The 18,361-nt window shown below is 45.9% G+C and overlaps 2 protein-coding genes across 2 annotated transcripts; one reads left to right on the top strand and one right to left on the bottom strand.

The window, feature by feature from the left end:
- The first annotated feature begins 383 nt into the window (after positions 1-383).
- Positions 384-4,676, top strand: LOC112903696. The gene is made up of 3 exons (XM_025972923.1): positions 384-1,993; positions 4,254-4,392; positions 4,476-4,676. Exons 1-3 carry the CDS (start codon positions 384-386, stop codon positions 4,674-4,676), a joined length of 1,950 nt encoding a protein of 649 aa, XP_025828708.1.
- A 302-nt stretch (positions 4,677-4,978) lies between these two features.
- Positions 4,979-17,931, bottom strand: LOC112902136 (probable bifunctional methylthioribulose-1-phosphate dehydratase/enolase-phosphatase E1). Its single transcript, XM_025971063.1, has 12 exons — positions 16,798-17,931; positions 16,074-16,209; positions 15,888-15,983; positions 15,677-15,796; positions 14,941-15,030; positions 14,587-14,787; positions 14,368-14,487; positions 14,061-14,210; positions 13,876-13,977; positions 5,871-5,980; positions 5,567-5,685; positions 4,979-5,281 (listed from the first exon to the last, which is right to left on the bottom strand). The coding sequence occupies exons 1-12, from the start codon at positions 16,995-16,997 to the stop codon at positions 5,181-5,183; spliced, it is 1,545 nt and encodes a 514-aa protein (XP_025826848.1). The 5' UTR covers positions 16,998-17,931; the 3' UTR covers positions 4,979-5,180.
- Between the last annotated feature and the right edge of the window lie 430 nt (positions 17,932-18,361).

Raw genomic sequence — 18,361 nt, 5'->3', positions numbered from 1 at the left:
ATTTAAAGCTATAGACAAGAGTTTGTATCTATCTAGTCGGTGATGGTTGATATTAAATGGTGGTCGCTGATGCATCTCTACACTCTTGCGAAAGTTGATGCAATAGAGTAGCACCGTCGTTTCAATTAGCTAGAAAAAAACACTAATTAAAGACTGGAATCCCGTTTTGGAATGTAACTAAAACTCTTAGCAATAGCTCAGGATGTTTAAGTGACCTATGTGGGTTAAGCATCTCCACTATGTGGGTTAAGCATCTCCACTTTAAGTGATTCTGCAGCTTATGAGGCTGGTCCAGTACGTGCAATCCTTCATACAAACTGCCTATAAAAAGGCTAGATTGAGCCATGTAATCTGTGCGAGAACAAAGGCCGAGATCAACAGAAATGTCGTTCAACGACGACGAGGTGCCAGCGCCTGCGAGGCCGACGGGGTTCACCGGCTTGCCGGCGAGGCAAGTGCAGCTCATCAAGTACCACAGCCGCAGTGCGCCCCTGGCCCCCAACGACCAGGAGGTGCTGCTGGAGCTCAGGGGCATCGCCTCCGCCGCCGCCCGGGAACCCTTGGACCTCGTCGCCGTCATTGACACCAGCGGCAGCATGGGGGACGGGGGCAAGCTCGACAAGGCGAAGAACGCCCTGTGCTTCGTCATCCGCAAGCTCACCGACCGCGACCGCCTCTGCGTCGTCCAGTTCTACCACGAGGCCTCCCGCCTCTGCCCGCTGCGCCGCGCCACCGAGGCCGCCCAGGCCGAGCTGGAGGCTCTCGTCCGCGGCTTCGTGGCCGGCGGCGGCACAAACATCCAGAAAGGCCTCGAGATCGGGCTCGGCGTCGTCAATGGGCGCAGGGTCATCGCCGGCCGCGCCGCCAGCGTCATGCTCATGTCCGACGGCGAGGAGAACAACGGCGACGCCAGGTCGGTCGCGCCCGGCGACGTGCCCGTCCACACCTTCGGCTTCGGCTCCGGCCACGACGCCAGGCTGCTCGGCGCCGTCGCGGATAAGAGCCTGGGCGGGGTGTTCAACTACGTCGCCGACAGCGACAGCCCCACCAACCTCACCGAGACCTTCTCCCAGGTGCTGGGCGGCCTACTCACCATCATCGCGCAGGACCTCGAGCTCATTGTCACGCCGCTCCCGGGCGAGGCCACCATCAGGAAGCCGGTGGACGCCGGGAGCTTTCCGGCCATCCCGGCCACCGACGGCTCCTCCTCCGTCACCGTCAGGTTCGGCACCCTCTACAGCGCCGAGGAGCGCAAGGTCATCGTCGAGCTCGCGCTCAGCGACCGGACCGCCTCACGCCCGTACCGCGCCAACGTCGTCCAGGTCCAGTACCAGTTCACCTTCCAGGGCCAGCGGGTCATGTCCGACCCCGACCGGATCACCATTCGCCGCGGCAGGGGAACGGCGGCCGGCGACCCAGCCGCCGACGCACCGGCGCAGGTGCGGACCGAGGTGGCGCGGCGGCGGCATGTGGATTCGATCAAGGCAGCGATGGAGAAGGCCGAGGGCGACAGGCTGGAGGACGCGCGGGACATCCTGGCGGAGGCGCTGAGGGCGCTGGAGCGCATCGTCGACCCCATGGTGGACATGCTCCGGAGGGAGCTGCAGAGGCTGCTGGAGCTCTTCAGGACCAAGGACACCTACAGGGAGCAGGGCCGGCCCTACGCCATCTCCTCGCTCGCCTCCCACGGCCGCCAGCGCTTCACCGCCAGGGGCGACGCCGAGGAAGTCCGGCTCTTCGCCACGCGGCGGATGGACATCTACCTCGAGCAGGCTAAGAGGCCCGACGAGAAGCCGCCGTCCGCCGACGAGGATGTCAGGGAAGAGCCGGAGCCGGAGCGGGCGGTGCCGCAGGACTGTGAGAGGTGGACCGTGATGTCGGTGGCACTGCGACTACTCGCGACGGTGCTGAGCCTGCTAGCCTTCTCGATCATGGCCAGGGCGAGGACGTCCGGGTGGGACGGCGACCGCTACGGCCGCTACGAGCCCTACAGGTTAGTAACCACCTGCACGCGGTCTTTCTTTCTTTGTTCTTTTTTCTTTTGGGACCATCTATTTGTCTGGACAAAGAAGACTACTCTTTTTCTTAATATAAAGGACAAACCGGCTTATGTAGTCTGTACCCACAGAGTCGATATATATATTAAAAATTATAAGAGTTCTTAGACTCTAAAAGTATGAAAAAAATAATTTTCGAAAATATATGAAAAAATTCTAAATAAAGAAAGAAAACTAGAAGACTATAAGGCTCAATCTTCTTCTTCATTCACGTTTCATCCTTGCAAAGTCTAATCGCAGCACCAAACCATCACATCACCCATCTTCTTAGTTGAACCGTCTAATGCCGCTGAGGTAACAAAGCCAGACCGATCTTCAAGGCGACGCTCCAAGGCAAAAAGAAATACCATCGAAGACATCATCGCCGCCTCATCAGGCAAGCCATGATTAGATTTTCACCTAGAGATCCACCGATAGCTGCAGGAGACACGGGGGATGCTGGGACAACTCCTCCAAGAAGGGAAATGGCGTTTGAGAGCATCTCCGTCATCGGTGGCTTTCGCCTGCATCTCTGGACCCCATGCACAACCGGCCACCTCGCTGAGCACAGTCCGCGGCACCAGTAGATGCGCGCAAACCCAAGCATATGGCCGCAATGCACCATCCTCGGCCGCAAGCAAGCTTGAAAGTTGCAACACCTCCACCCCCGCTGGCCACGAGGAGTGCCGGAACCGAGATGCCTAGCAAGCGTCGCCCAGATCCTACTAAGAGGCAGCGAGAGCGAGCGCCCCCGGTGCCGGCACGAACTGAGCGCATGCCCTCGGTGGCGCCGCGGACCGGGGTGAGTGGCCACGTGGCCGCGCTCCTAGAATCAATCACATTTTGAATTGGACTGAGGGACCCAACAATTCAGATTTATTCATATCCTATCCTACTATACAAACACGTCATTGCAAATGCCCCATCACTACCGTAATAGTCTGTCACCGATACGACCCGGTGGTAATGTTGGATCATGGCATCACCGTCGGTTCGTAATATGAACCGACAGTGATGCAATTACCATACTATTTCCCTCAGCCCCTCCTATCTGTCTCACTCAGTTGTTTCTCCCCAGCCACCTCCCCTCGCTCCCCAGCCGCCTCCCCTTCTTCTCTCCCAAATCTCCTTGCCTTACCCCCAACTCACTCCCCTGCCGCCGCTTCCCTCCACTCTCACGCCTCCCCTCCTCCCCTCGGCCGCCGCCTACCTCCTCCCTCGTTACCCCCCTCTTTTCTGCGGTGGCGTGACGGGCCGCACGGGGGAGAGCGCGGAGCGGCTCCGGCGAGTGGGCGGAGCAGTGCCCGCAAGTGCGGCACGCAGAAGCGGCATCAGCGAGTGCGACGTACGGTGGCGAGCGCGGTGCGTGGGCGAGTGTGTGGAGCGGCACCAGCGAGCGTGGTGCGCCGGCGAGCAGCGCTGGCGAGCGCAGCAACTGTGCACTACGCGGTGCGGCTTTTTTTGTGTTTTGAAAATGGCATCACCTTCAGTTCTAGACCCAGTGGTGATGGCTCAGCCTATCACCGCCGACCCTAATCAACGGGTCATCGAACCAGTGGTGATGCCATTTTTGACCCAGCAGTGATAGGGTCATCTGTACTAGTATGTTATTCCTATGGTAGAAAATCCGAATATTTATAATTTCTTTAAACATTTAATTTCTTAGCCAGAACAAGTTTTTTAAATTTTTTATTAGACTAGAACATCAAGTATCTGAAATATTTTCAGAAGAAAACTATTTTTTAGGAAAATTCAATTTTATTTACTTGGAAAATTTAGTTTCTTCTCTAGAACATTTTTTCCATAGTCTGGAATGTTACAAATCTGACTGGCATTTCTAAAAAGATATGTCCACATGTAAATAACGTTTCTTGTTGTTACTTTTTACCCTAATAATACTTTTTTTGTTATGCTTTATAGTCCTGCCTCGATTAGGGAGAAAATATGTCAATTTCTTACTCTATGACTTCGCTTGTTTTCAAAGACTGAGTTTAAAGGAAAAATATTTCTGGTATTTGAGCAATTGAAATTAAACCGTAGCTGTAGTTGATGGATAGACTTCATCCTACGAATAAATAAATTCATAAAAATGCAAAAGAGTTTCCCGTGAAGCTTCGATTCTCGTCAATTCATCCTTTTTGTTTTGGTATGTAAAACCAATCGATTTCCTTCGTTTTGTGGCCCTCACAATGCTCACACACGAATGTGCTACGGCAGGTACGCCGTCGGGGTGAACGTGGTCGTCTGTGTCTGTTCGATATCTCAAGCCATCGCCGAGGTCCGGCGCCTCCGTCCACAGAGGTCGTCTGCGCCGCGGAGCACGTCGATCTACTGCATCAACCTCTTCCTCGACCAGGCAAGCTCGGCGCATTTTCTGCCGGTAGCGCTGACTGATCGAGTTCAGGTGCTGAAACTGAACCATGATAAGCTTCGCTGCAGGTGCTGGCATACCTGCTCATGTCGGCGGCGTCGGCGGCCGCGTCTCACAACAACCTCTGGGCGGCGAGGTTCGGCGAGGACCAGTTCAGCCGCAAGGTCAGCGTCGCGGTGTGGCTCTCGTTCCTCGGGTTCCTTGCGCTGTCTGCCAACGCGCTCATCTCCATGGCTAATCTCTTCCGCAGGATCGATATGCCAAACTGAGGCTTCTTATATTACGTTTCTTTTCATGTCATGAGTTATGTATACTCAGGATCAGGATCAGAAAACATACGAACAAGTGGTGCACTTCCAAATTAGTAAGAATAAAATATTTCTAGTTTTTTTGTATAGAGCCTTGTTAAGGTGGTTCTAAAATACTGGTGGTACATGGAGGTACTTTTTTCCTGATTTTTCCTAATTGTATATCTGATGAGAAGGGTAATTAAGAAAGAGCTTTGTTATTATAGTGGTTGGAATGTACCTGTAGTACTTCGAAGTACTTTTCCTTTTGATTTTTACTGGTCGTTGATCTGATAATGTCAATTAAAAGTTCTAACTTATGGAGATAGGTATTTTAGTAATTGTTTCTGATTGCCGATGAGTTCAGTTCCGTACATAAAAAAGTCAAAACAGTTGGGCAGCCGTCGTCCCTCTTGGATCAAGAACTTGCAGCATCTCAATTGATCCTCTCGTTTATTAATTCCCCGCCACCCCACGCCAGTTAGTTCATCGTTCCCAGACCTCACTCAACGATTTGATTGTGCGGAAACCATGATTCTCAGGAACTGGAGCATTTCCTGGACGAATGGAGATTACCACCTCAAAACCTAAAAAAATGGTGTTAGATTGATAATGATATGCAATGAAAAATTTTAAGCACATATAGAACATATGCGATAATAACTGCCTAGCATTTTGCTTATTTCACAAGGTCATAAGAGCCTAATAAAACTAGAATCAAAGTAGCCAAAAAAAAAACGTCAACTGGTACAAGTTAAAAGCTGAACATAGATTATGCCTAAATAAATCTTGAAATAGTCCAAAGGACATGGGAGAGATGTATGGGATTTGTCTGCAAAGGTTCAATAATATTTAGTGGAACTAGTAATTACCAGCATTTTTTGCAGCAATGGCTTCTTGCAAGACATCAGTTACGAATAAGATTTGAGATGGATTGTCAACCCCAAGAGTTTGAGCGGTCTCCAAATAGCTCCTGGTTTCTTTTTTGTTTCTGTATATACAAGATTAAAATCATAATTTTTGTCAACATTTGGATAGATTGGAAGAAGAATGGTACAAGGAATTGCAAACAATTAATTCACAGTCTCTATTTTGTTTCTGTGTACAAAACAGGACCAAATGATATTTGTTTTATGTTGACTCATAGGTAAATATGGAAAAAAAATCAGTAGTTACCCAATTGTGGTATCAAAATACCCACGCAGGAACGGCCTCAGATCACCATGCACTGTATTGCCGAACAGGAGCTTTTGTGCTTCTCTACTGCCACTTGAGTATATGTAGACCTATTGAAATTATGTATCAAAATGTGAATTTTTTTTCCGATTTGCAGGAGATTTGTGTACTCGTGTATTGTAATATTATTGCATTAGAGGAAGAGTGAAGTATAAATGGGTCTTAAAAAGTTTTAGCATCACCACTGCGAAGAAAGAGAAGAAAAAACAACCCCTCAACATACTAGCAATGCCAGGATCAGACAACAAAGCTGCTCTAGACCCTTGGCTCCTGCCCTAACACAAGAAAATGTGATTGCACATTCTTTACAAATTTTAGGAACTCGTATTGTGATTACACACCTTTTGCATTACAGTAGTCCAGAACTTAGAGTAGCAACTTGTATCGATACTAGATTAAAGCATGGACTTCTATAAGAAACCATCTCCCAGTGCTCACTTCCATGTTTCACTAAATTTGTTTGGGCTTATGAAAACCTATCAACAGAAAAAAAGATTTTTTTTCCATTTTTCATAGTACCATGAACAGTAGCGAAGGACAGATGGAAATTAAAGTATGGCACAGTGTGCTGATGGAGCAACATTCCGTTTCTCCCTCAGTCTTTTGGTTGAAAAACACAGGAGAAAACAGAGATGAAAAAGAGGACACACAAATCAAGGTATGGCAGTGGCCACACCTTGCTGTCCATGAACAATTAAGAGTACCATAGGTTTACTTAATTTAGTGGTAAAGCATGAAAATCAATCTCTTCGACAAGCTAGGGTGGAGGATATGCGGTATTAGAGTTGAAGCAGGTCATATAATCTGTCTGCTTCTACTTCGAGCGTGTAGGGTGTGTGGTATTAGAGTGGAAGCATGAAAATCAATCTCTTCGACAAGGTACAAAATAGTCATATCGGTAATTCCAATCCATATTACTCCCTCCTTAAAATGTAAGGCACTGTCAATAATGTTATATTTTGACTGCTGATATCTCATATATTACAATGTTCATGGCCCTGAAGTTAACGTCATATGGAAGTGCATTCAAATAATTCAATGGTAACAAAGATGTATAGTATAATCTACAAATCCAAAGACAGTATTGTTAAATCCGTGGATCGACTACTTACATCCGTGGATCGACTACCGTGTGATAAGATCGGGTGATGTCTTGTGGATCTAAACGAGTCGAGATAACGTGAGGGAGAGAGGAGAAGGGGCAATGGGGTCATACCGTCGTGGCCCTGCATCGTGGGAGCAGCAGAGGGACCTGCCATCATCTTGGGTGGCGGTGATGCTTGAGGTAGTCGAGGCTCGTTGTAGGTCTCGGCGTACTTCGGGTCGCCACGGGGAAAATGCGGGGACGATGTGGCGTCGTCGATGACGGCGGCGGTGAGACTTCCCGCCGCTACTGCGCTTCCACTAGATCGGCTAGGGTTTTAGACTGTCGGTGGGGTGGCGGCGGCACAGTGAACCTCGTGTCGTGTGCCGCTGGCCCCCACCTCCTCTTTATAGCGCAGTGCGACAGGGCCCACCAGCTATGAACGGGCTGGAGCGCCCCCGATCAAAGCGCGTGTGAGAGGAGGCCCATCGGGCCGTTGGGGTCCGAGTGGGTCTCTGGGAGATTAATCCAACAGTCTCCCTCTTGATCTCACCCTGTGCTTTTCTTTTCCTTTCCATTTACCTTTTCTCGTTTCATCATAGGTTTGTGCATAGAACCTGCCTCATCGTCACGGTCATGTCGATAGACTTAACACCTACAATACACGCCTCCATTCAGAAACAGATTCTTTAACCTTTTGGGCCCTTATAGTCCGAAGATCATAGGCTATCCCTTAGCCCCATGCCGGCTACGTGTTCCTTGAACACGCTGGGTGGTAAGCCTTTCGTTAACGGATCCGCAAGCATCTTTACTGTGCTTATATACTCGAGACTTATAATCTGATCTCGGACTTTATCTTTCACAGCATTATACTTTATGTCAATGTGTTTGGAAGTACCACTTGTCTTATTGTTGTGTGCATACATTACTGCGGGCTCATTATCGCAGTACAACTTTAGTGGTCTAGATATATCATCAACCATTTTCAGACTGGGTATAAACTTCTTAAGCCAGTTCACCTGCCCCGTAGCCTCATAACATGCAACAAACTCGGCATACATTATGGACGATGTAGTGACGGTTTGTTTGCAACTCTTCCAGGATATTGCTCCCCCGGCGAGGGTGAACACATACCCAGACGTAGATTTTCTATCATTTCCTGCATAATCGGAGTCTGAGTATCCTACGATACGCTGAGATTTTGTTTTTCTGTATGTCAACATGAGACCTTTTGTTCCTTGCAAATACCGCAGAACTTTCTTTACTAACTTCCAGTATTCTGATCCTGGATTACTCTGGAATCTGTCAAGCAACCCGGTAACATAAGCTATATCAGGGCGTGTGCACACTTATGCATACTGTAAACTTCCCACAGATGAAGCATATGATACCATCTTCATCTGATCAATTTTATATTGATTCTTGGGATATTGAAATTCCTCATATCTGTCGCCCTTAACTATAGGTGCAGGTGAGGCACTGCATTTATGCATACTGAATTTCTTTAGAACCTTTTCTATGTATGTCTTTTGGGACAGTCCTAATACCCCTTTCATTCTATCTCGATGAATCTCGATTCCTAAAATGAATCTTACCTCACCAAGATCTTTCATCTCAAAATGTGAGGACAAGAACCTTTTCGTTTCTAGTAGCAGACTGACATCACTACTTGCCAGTAGGATGTCATCCACATATAGGATTAGAAAGATATACTTCCCATTCCTAAACTTTGCGTAGACGCAATTGTCCTTAACATTTTTTTTGAACCCGAACTCTTTTGTTGTTTTATCAAACTTCAAGTACTACTGTCTTGAAGCTTGCTTTAGCCCATAAATTGATTTCTTTAGACGGCATCCCAACTTTTCTTTACCTTTCATGACAAAACCTTTCGGCTATGCCATGTAGACGGTTTCATCCAGATCCCCATTTAGGAATGCTGTCTTCACATCCATCTGATGTAATTCTAGATCATAATGAGCCACAAGGGCCATTATAATTCTGAAGGAATCTTTACATGAGACTGGAGAAAAAGTCTCATTGTAATTAATCCCTTCTCTTTGTGTGTATTCTTTTACCACGAGTCGTGCTTTGAATTTATCTATGTTCCCTTGGGAATCATATTTGGTTTTGTAGACCCATTTGCAGCCTACTGTCTTGGCTCCTTTAGGAATTTCCTCTAAGTCCCAAACTTCATTGGTACTCATCGATTTGATTTCATCTTCCATGGTATCAAGCCATTTGGATGAGTATTCACTTCTCATGGCTTCTTCAAATGAGGTGGGATCATCCTCCATTTGAACTTCTTCGCTATTATAGACTTCATAGTTGTCAGGAATAGCGGACTTTCTTGTTCTTTGAGGTCTCCCATAGGTCTGAGCCTGCGGTGCCTCATCTATCTGGGGCTGCTGTTGCTCCCCTCCTTGTGTGGCAACAGGTTCTTCAGGAGACTGATAGATAGGTTCCTCATCCTCATTCATTGTTACCACAGGAGGAGCTACTGCAGGTGTTGGCATCGCAGTGACTTGCACTAGCGGTGCAGTTACAGCAGGAAGCGAGAAGAAAGGTTTCTGAATCACGAGATTGGGTGTATACACCCGCTTCTCCTCAAGATCAATCTTCCTAACCGTTCCGCTCCCCCGGATCATTTCATCTTCAAGGAAGACTCCGTGTCTCGTTTCTACAAATTTTGTGGATCTGTCTGGGCAGTAGAAACGAAAATCCTTTGACCTTTCTGGATAGCCAATGAAATGGCAAGATACTGTTTTAGGATCTAGTTTCGCAATAGTCGGGTTAAATACTTTTGCCTCAGCAGGACTTCCCCACACCCGCAGATGATTCACTGAGGGTACTCTTCCTGTCCATATCTCATACGGTATTTTCGGCACCGATTTACTGGGAACTCTGTTAAGAATATGAATGGCGGTTTTCAAAGCCTCCATCCATAAACTCACTGGCAATGTAGAATAGCTGATCATGCTTCGCACCATATCCATCAGGGTACGATTGCGTCTTTCAGCCACTCCGTTCTGCTGAGGTTCGCCGGCATTGAGTGCTGGGCAACTATGCCTTGCTCCATCAGAAACTTTGCAAAAGGTCCTGGAACTTGGCCATATGGGGTATGTCGACCGTAGTATTCCCCTCCATGATCAGATCTTACGATTTTGATCTTTAAATCATGTTGATTTTCTATTTCAACCTTGAATATTTTAAATTTATCCAAAGCTTCAGATTTTTCTTTAATCGGGTAAATGTATCCATAGTGGGAATAATCATCTGTGAATGTTATGAACGAGTCATAACCATCCACACTTTTTACATTGAACAGACCACATATGTCTGTGTGAATTATCTCTAATACACCTGTGCTTCTTTTGGCATTTTTCTTTATTTTCTTTACGAATTTTCCTTTTATGCATTCAATGCATTGTTCTAAGTCAGAAAACTCTAATGGAGGAAGAATCTGATTTTTAACTAATCTTTCTATTCTCCCCCTCGAAATATGGCCTAAACAACAGTGGCATAATTTCGACGACGCATCATGAGTTCTTTTTCATTTTCTATTTGCGAGTGTTGACGAGAATACATTCGCGTTGTTATCGCATACGGAATTCACACTTTCACGCAACGATATCAAATAAAGATCGTTTCTTCTGAATGCAATGGAAATAACTATATCATTACATTCTATTAAACACCTGCTATCTCCAAAAATACACGTATAACCATCTTTGTCCAGGCAAGACACACTAATTAAGTTCCTTTGTAAAGAAGGTACATATAAAATATCTCTAAGAATCATGATGAAGCCAGTGTTGAGTTCTAAGTGAACATCACCCATTGCTTCCACATCGGTCTGGGCTTCGTTGGCAACTTTAATTTGCCTTTCGCTTCTTTGAGTGGTTGTCGTCGAACGGAATCCATGCAATGAATTTGCAACATGAATAGTTGCTCCTAAATCAATCCACCAAGTGGTTTTGGAATAATCTATATACAGGGATTCATTTACAAACGAAATAATATTCTCACCTTTCTTTTCCATGATCATCTTTAAGTATCTGTGACAGTTTTTGTTGTAATGTCCCCTTTCTTTGCAGTAGAGACACTGGTCCTTCTCTACTAGAACCTATCCTTCTTGAGGTCTGTGTTGAAGTTGATGAGAGCCTTTTCCTTTAGAGGAGGAAGAAGAAAAATTGCCTTTGATGTTGGCATTCCTTTTCTTGTTCACATAGTTGAGAGATCCGCTGTTGGAGGACTTTATCCTCTCATCCTCCTGGACACACATCGCAATTGTCTTTTCTACATCCCAAGTGTGTGGTTGGGTGTTATAGTTGACAACAAAAGTATCAAACTCTTTAGGCAACGAGGCAAAAACCAAATGGACAATGTGATCCTCCTTGAAGGCAAGGTCCAATGATTTAAGCTTGTTGTTCTGGTTGACCATACGATGAATGTGCTCTCTGATGCCACCTCCATTGTATCTTTCTGAAACCAGTTGTTTCATCAACTGGGTAGCATAAGTCTTTGAAGAACCAGTGTACTGGTTCTTTAACTTCTCAAGATACTCTGTGACAGTGGCACAATCTAGTATTGAGCCCATAATTGCAGGCTCAATAGTGTTCTTTACCACTACCAACCATTTCTTGTTGGCAGGGAACCATTTAGCATAAAGTTTCTCATAATCTGCTTTTGCTTTCTTATAAGAAAGCTCTCTGTTTGCTTCCAAGAAGCATTTATGTCTATGTCCTCCCTCATAGGAATCACAAGCTCTGTAGGAGTTGGTGTAGTTAGGACCCAATCCAGTTCACCCATAATGAAATATAGGTTTAGTTTTCTGTACCATTTATGAAAATATTCATGAGTGGTGAAAACATTAAAATAAGTTTGAATATATTATTGCATATTTTAAAATCAACGTTGGTCAGAATTTAAAACATGCAATAACTTTTTGTATTAAGTCTAAAACACCGTTGGGCAGAATTAGAATTAATACAAGAAAAATATTTATCAAAAAGATAATAGCATAATAATTGCAATATTGTTATTGTCAACGTTGGTAAGAAAATAACAATATTACAATTCAAAATAATCTATTTGACTCGAAATTTTAAATTCTCCCGTTGGTTCAGATTTAAATAACAAGAGAAGCAATTATTAGAAAATTAATCTATTTAATCTTTGCAGCGGAAAAAATAAATTCTATCAAAATTATGTCTAATTTTATCTTTTAGAAGCATTGAATCAAAGTTCAATCAAATTTGAATTTGAAATGCATCAAATTCATTGAAATTCTATTGAAAAATGGCTTCTGAAAAAATGAAAAATGATGCACTATGCTTCCCTTGAATTCAGCCCGCCCGGCCTTTCTTGCGTGCGCGGCGGCTTGCGGCAACGGCCCGTTAAGGGCCTACCTTCGATCTCGCCCGTGCGCTCGCGGCAGCGCGCGAAGCAACCTGGGCCCAGGCTGCCAATTCTCCATCCCTCCTGGGCCGAAAGAAGCCCAATAGGGCACGGGTCGATCTCAGCCGTTGAACAAAGATCGACGGTCGCGCACGCGTCTCGGCTGAAAAAAACCTGGTGACGACGGCTCGCGTTAACGCTAGCTCATTCTCCTCTCTCCCCGGCGCCTTCGTCTTCTCCACCCGAGCGAGCGAGAGCGGCGGCGCCAGGCGGTGTGCGGCGCCAAGGCGAGCCCCCTCGCTGGCGCGCGCGTCCACTGCAAGGTGAGCGCACCGCCGTCGAGTGGCATCACCGTGGTGCCCAGATCTGGTGCGCGGCAAGCGGCATGGCGGCGGCTCGCGCGGCTTCTGTCCGCGCTCGGCCCATGGCCTCACGAGGTCGGGTCGACGGGCCGGCATCCCAAACGTGTCGCCGGTGGACGGTGCAAGGAGAGAAGAGGTAGGTCCTCCCCTTTTCCGCTGTCCCCTTTTCTATTTGGCTAGGGTTGAGGTTTCTGTGGGTTCTTTTCTTGGTTTTCTGTGGGTAGAGTAGGATTAGGCGTCTGATACCAATGTTAAATCCGTGGATCGACTACTTACATCCGTGGATCGACTACTTATATCTGTGGATCGACTACCGTGTGATAAGATCGGGTGATTTCTTGTGGATCTAAACAAGTCGAGATAACGTGAGGGAGAGAGGAGAAGGGGCACTGGGGTCATACCGTCGTGGCCCTGCATCGTGGGAGCAGCAGAGGGACCTGCCATCGTCTTGGGTGGCGGTGATGCTTGAGGTAGTCGAGGCTCGTTGTAGGTCTCGGCGTCCTTCGGGTCGCCACGGGGAAATGCGGGGACGATGTGGCGTTGTCGATGACGGCGGCGGTGAGACTTCCCGCCGCTACTGCGCTTCCACTAGATCGGCTAGGGTTTTAGACTGTCGGTGGGGTGGCGGCGGCACAGTGAACCTCGTGTCATGTGCCGCTGGCCCCCACCTCCTCTTTATAGCGCAGTGCGACGGGGCCCACCAGCTATGAACGGGCTGGAGCGCCCCCAATCAGGGTGCATGTGAGAGGAGGCCCATCGGGCCTGTTGAGGTCCGAGTGGGTCTCTAGGAGATCAATCCAACAAGTATAAGTCAATGATTGAAATTTTGAATCTTCAGTAGCATGGGCGCCATATAAAAAGAGGAGGGGAGTACTTGAATTTCAAGCATCATTCTTTAAAAAATGGACAGAAGAAGCGCAATGGTGTCACAATTGTAGGTTATACCTAAAAGTGCACACATTTTTTTCCCTTTGGAAACAATTTGGTAATGTATACTGTTTCAACGATATCATGCTTTCAAGACAAAAGTTGCTATGAAAATAAAAATTAGTAATCCTGAATAGGAAGTACTCATTTCGCACAAGTTTGATCAAACTGATACCTTTATGTTACGAGAATTCCAGTTCTTTAGCGTCTCAGGAACATCCTCAAAGACAATTCCTTGAATTTCCTTTCTTTCCAATCCAGTCCTCCATATATGACCCTGAATTTATTGGATAATTATAACAATTGAACTAAAATCAAATTGCAAAATAAGCAAAGAATGTAAATTGTAAAGATATATACCTGGAGTTGTTTCAGTGATGTAACCTTCTGGTCTGTTTTAATCATTGATTCAACATTGGACACCAATGAATTGATAACATGTTCTTTGCCAACCTCATCGGGTGGAACTTGAACAGCCCGAAGAATTCCGTTTCTTAAATCATCTTCAATCTGAATAATTGGTCACTAATTTGGTAGAATTTGAATAAAACAAAGCAGTGCGTACAAACTATAAATAATAAATGTCACTTAAATTGTAATCGTTGGCATTTATATGCTACTGATCTGTAGTTTTAAATGGCACACTACTTTATTTAATCATACTTACTTGGACACGCAGTAATTTGACGTCCTCTTTGGTTTCTTCAGAATAAAATGTGGAAGTCAGATGCTTTCGCACATTATCACGGGCATACGGAAACATAACATCAGTTAAAGAATAACAGAACTCCCACAGCAAGTTAAAGAAATAACTTGAACAATTTTCTTTCGGAAAATTACATGGGCAACGTATAGATGCAATTTAATAATCACAAGAACGACACACCATGCTCCAAAAAATTATTGAGAGCAGTGAGTTATTAACCTTTAATGGTTCAGCAGCATGACATTCATTAGGGATTCCAGTGTTCAAAATGCTGCGTGATCTCTTTGCACGGTTTATTGGACCATGTTCGGGAGTTGTCCAATCAATACCTAATTGATAGAGCTTGATGGCCGCATCTAAAAGATAATGATAGCTTTCAGCCTGAAAAGCAAGGCCACAACAACGAAGTAAATATCTAAAAGAGTTTATATTGAACGAAATGACGAAATGGCTGCCTAAAATGAAGAGATAAAGAAAGTTACAGTGAGAGAGACCATTTGGAAAGTAATGCAGAAACTCAGTGAGAAAATATACTTGTGTCTTTGCACTGATCCAGGAGTCACCCCAGACAAATATTCCGTGGTTCCGTACAAGGACAGCAGTTGCCTTTGGGTATGCTGCAATCTGTCAAAGAATTTCCCATCAATTGCCTACAGATATCTAAATTATTTTTGATAAGCTATTTGCAACAAAGAATTCTTGGTTTTGGCTGCAACTCTGTATCTCTAAAGCAGTGTTGCTGAAAACAGAGAAGTAAGGGGCGATTAGCATGTGAAGATGGCTAAACCGTCACGATTATTGTAATTAGAAGTTGTTAGAAACGTCCAAAAATTAGTCCAAATTTCCCGTTTATTTACTACAAACTACAACAGATTATATTTCAGAACACTGCACTCAAAGAGCTTAAGTGTAGGGCCTGTTTGGAGGGGCTAAATAAGTTGAGTACTAAACTTTAGCACCTATTAGCCCTCATACTTTTGCTAAAGTTTTTGAGTCTTGGCTAAACTTCAGCCTACCCTATTAGCACTACTGTTTGGATACACTAGTGCTAAAGTTAAGCATTTTCACCCATTAGCACTTGGATCCAAACAGGGGGCTTAATCTCAAAGTATTTGTTTTGGCAGATTGTAATGCCAGTGCTGGAATGATATATGTTTCTCAGTGGCACCATATGAAATGAAAACTCCAAAATGAGACAAGATTGTCTCTGCGACGACACACTGGATCTCTAGGATGGAGATGATTCAGAAAAGGGATATTGATAGCATACCGCCTCACTTAGGGAGTCAGTGAGATCATACTCATAAGGAGTGTTCTCGATAATAGGAATAACCAATTCATCACGATAGCCATGACCTTTGATTTCTTTAAGCATTTCCATATGAGTCATCTGCATTAAGATCAGCAAAGTCAAATAAGGTTTTCTGCACAACAGATAAGTAAGTAGTGACACGAAAGGAGTCTTGGACAAGGGGATTCACCCTGAATTCCTTTGCACCAGGATCGAGCATTGACGCAATGCAAGTCTCAATTCCATGGCTGTGAATGACGGCCCCAGCTCCTCTCATCTGATACACCTTCAAAACAAAAAAGGAAACTAGAGGTTTTAGATTAAAAAAGAAGTAGAAGCAACAGCAAAAATTAGAAAGAAGAGGAAATTGGCAAACCTTCATGAACAGAGGAGCACAGTCTGTACACTTTGGAGGCTTGTCTGGCCATGGCTTTGCTGCTGGTTCAGAGAGCACCTTCCCATCCGCAGAAAAAACATACATATCCTCTGCCACCATCCTCTCCTTCTGTACGTCAGTGTTGTGCTGCTCGCAGAATTCATGGCATAAAATTTTCTTTCAGAACCTCAACACTGCTTGTCAAAACTGAGACCTCTGGTTCGTTCAGTGTGTACAACCAACATTACAGAAGCATGTTTTACATGCAAAGTAAAAGTGCAAGGTCGTCCAAAACTGGATAATGCAGAGTCCAGACTCTAGAGATATTTTTTTTCTAAAGGGTACAACTAAAATAAGAAATTGCCAAGATAGGTATAGTAGTATACACCTGAGAAGCACAAGCTTTTTAATTTTGAGCTAACTTGCTAGCGGAAACTTAGGTTACATAGACTCATGAGCATCACTGTTGCTGCTTTTTTCAGTGAAGCAACCTTGCAAAATAGTTTCTACATTTTTCGCGCTGATTTGATTGCAGGCTCTAATTTTCAATGGGAAACATTTGGCCAGCCCGCTGGCCTCAATCTTTAAGCGCATTCATGTTTGTCAGTAACAAGGCAATTAATTTATTAACCACATTTGGATTATTCGTTAAGAAAATGCTGACCCGTCACAAAATATTTTATTTTGCATCTAAAACACGAACTACCCGGAAGGTCGCTGGTTACCGGAGGGCGACATGACGATGAGGCGGTCGGCGAGCGGCACGCCGGGGTCGTTGACCTTGACGGTGATGCTGCCGCCGGTTCCGGTGACCCAGCCCGGCGCGTAGAAGTGCCGGCACAGCTCCGCCACCAGCTCCCGCGCCTCCCGCACCGCCGGCCCCGCCAGGTACGCCTCCGCCTCGCTCTCGCCGAAGCACGCCATGGCCCTCGCCTGCTCCTCCTCCGGCCCGGCTCCCAGCTGACTGATGAGTGTGAGGTCCGGTTCTGGCCTGCCGGAGATTCGAGTGCTGCTTGGCTTGGGTGCTGGTCCTTTAATTTTCTTCTTCGTTCTTAAGACTAAGATGGCTATGGTACGAGTGGGTCTCTCATGAAAAACCTTGGGTAGGCACTGCTCCACCAGTGAATGCAGTTGATAGGCAACTCTTTCGGGCAAGCACGATTGTAACCTTAGGTGATGGAGCTAAAGCAAGTTTCTGGCAGTCCTCCTGGCTGAATGGACGGGCGCCGATGGATCTCTTCCCTGACTTATTCAAGCTAGCATGGAGGAAGAACAAAACGGTCAAGGAAGAGGTGCACAACCAAAATTGGGTCAGAGGTGGCGTATGCAGACAGTTGCTCAAATGGCAGATTTCATCAAGCTTTGGGATTCAGTACAAGAAGTTCAGTTGACAGATGAACCAGATAAGATAACTTGCAAATGGACAGCACATGGGGAGTATACGTCAAGGTCAGCCTATAATGCACAATTCCTAGGGTCCTACAGTCAGTTTCATGGAAAATCTATTTGGAAGGCAGACTCCGAGGGCAAACACAAATTTTTCGCTTGGCTTTTGGTGCAATCCAAAATTCTAACAGCAGACAAGCTGATGAGTAGGCAATGGCCCTGCAACCCTGTATGCTCACTTTGCAATCAGGAGCAGGAAACGGCTGCACACCTTGTTCTGCATTGCAGCTTTGCAAGGCAGGTGTGGGAGAGAATGGAAGAGTGGACGCAGCAACTAGTTCGGCTTCCAGAAAATGGGATTGAGATAGTTGATTGCTGGCAAAAGGAGCTCGTTCAACTGCCAAAGAAGACACGAAAACTGAAAGCTGCCATGATGATGTATTGTGCTTGGAACCTCTGGAAGGAAAGAAACAGGCGTGTGTTCGAGCAGAAAATCAAGAACCCGGCAGAGGTGATGCAGGAGATCAAGCTTGAAGTGGACACTCGGAAATTGGCCTGCGGAGGGCCAAATTTTTCTTAGTTATTTATGCATTGCTATTTATTTTCAGTTCATGTGAGACTGCTCTTGTATGTAATATCAACTATGTAAAACACTATCCTTGCTTCTCTCTCCTTAAATGATAGAGCAGTGCTCCTGCTAGCTTTTCAAAAAAAAAAATTCTTCTTCTTTTTGAAGGGTTGCTGGGTTTGGGACACGTCAGTGGCTTATTCGCGGGGATCTTGGGAGCTGCGATAGGTGGCGGCTAGTTGGACGGGGATGAGCGGACAGGACATGCTCTCCCTGCTGCATTGGACGGTGGTGTGCCGGACAAGGTATTCTCTTAACTAGTGTTGCAACTAGG

The sequence above is a fragment of the Panicum hallii genome, chromosome 8 (genome assembly GCF_002211085.1).
Source record: "Panicum hallii strain FIL2 chromosome 8, PHallii_v3.1, whole genome shotgun sequence".
In the NCBI taxonomy this organism is placed as follows: Eukaryota; Viridiplantae; Streptophyta; class Magnoliopsida; order Poales; family Poaceae; genus Panicum; species Panicum hallii.
Note: the sequence above shows the minus strand (reverse complement) of the source record. Positions and strands in the feature narration are given on the sequence as shown.

What these genes read in the sequence shown, in the direction of transcription:
- LOC112903696 (XM_025972923.1), top strand. Translation starts at nt 384, where the DNA reads ATGTCGTTCAACGACGACGAGGTGCCAGCGCCTGCGAGGCCGACGGGG. An exon ending in GGCCGCTACGAGCCCTACAG is followed by an intron (nt 1,994 to 4,253) that starts GTTAGTAACCAC and finishes GTGCTACGGCAG; the next exon opens with GTACGCCGTCGGGGTGAACG. An exon ending in TCAACCTCTTCCTCGACCAG is followed by an intron (nt 4,393 to 4,475) that starts GCAAGCTCGGCG and finishes GCTTCGCTGCAG; the next exon opens with GTGCTGGCATACCTGCTCAT.
- LOC112902136 (XM_025971063.1), bottom strand. Translation starts at nt 16,997, where the DNA reads ATGGCGTGCTTCGGCGAGAGCGAGGCGGAGGCGTACCTGGCGGGGCCG. An exon ending in TATTTTGATACCACAATTGG is followed by an intron (nt 5,686 to 5,870) that starts GTAACTACTGAT and finishes TTGTATATACAG; the next exon opens with AAACAAAAAAGAAACCAGGA. An exon ending in CATTGCTGCAAAAAATGCTG is followed by an intron (nt 5,282 to 5,566) that starts GTAATTACTAGT and finishes CCATTTTTTTAG; the next exon opens with GTTTTGAGGTGGTAATCTCC.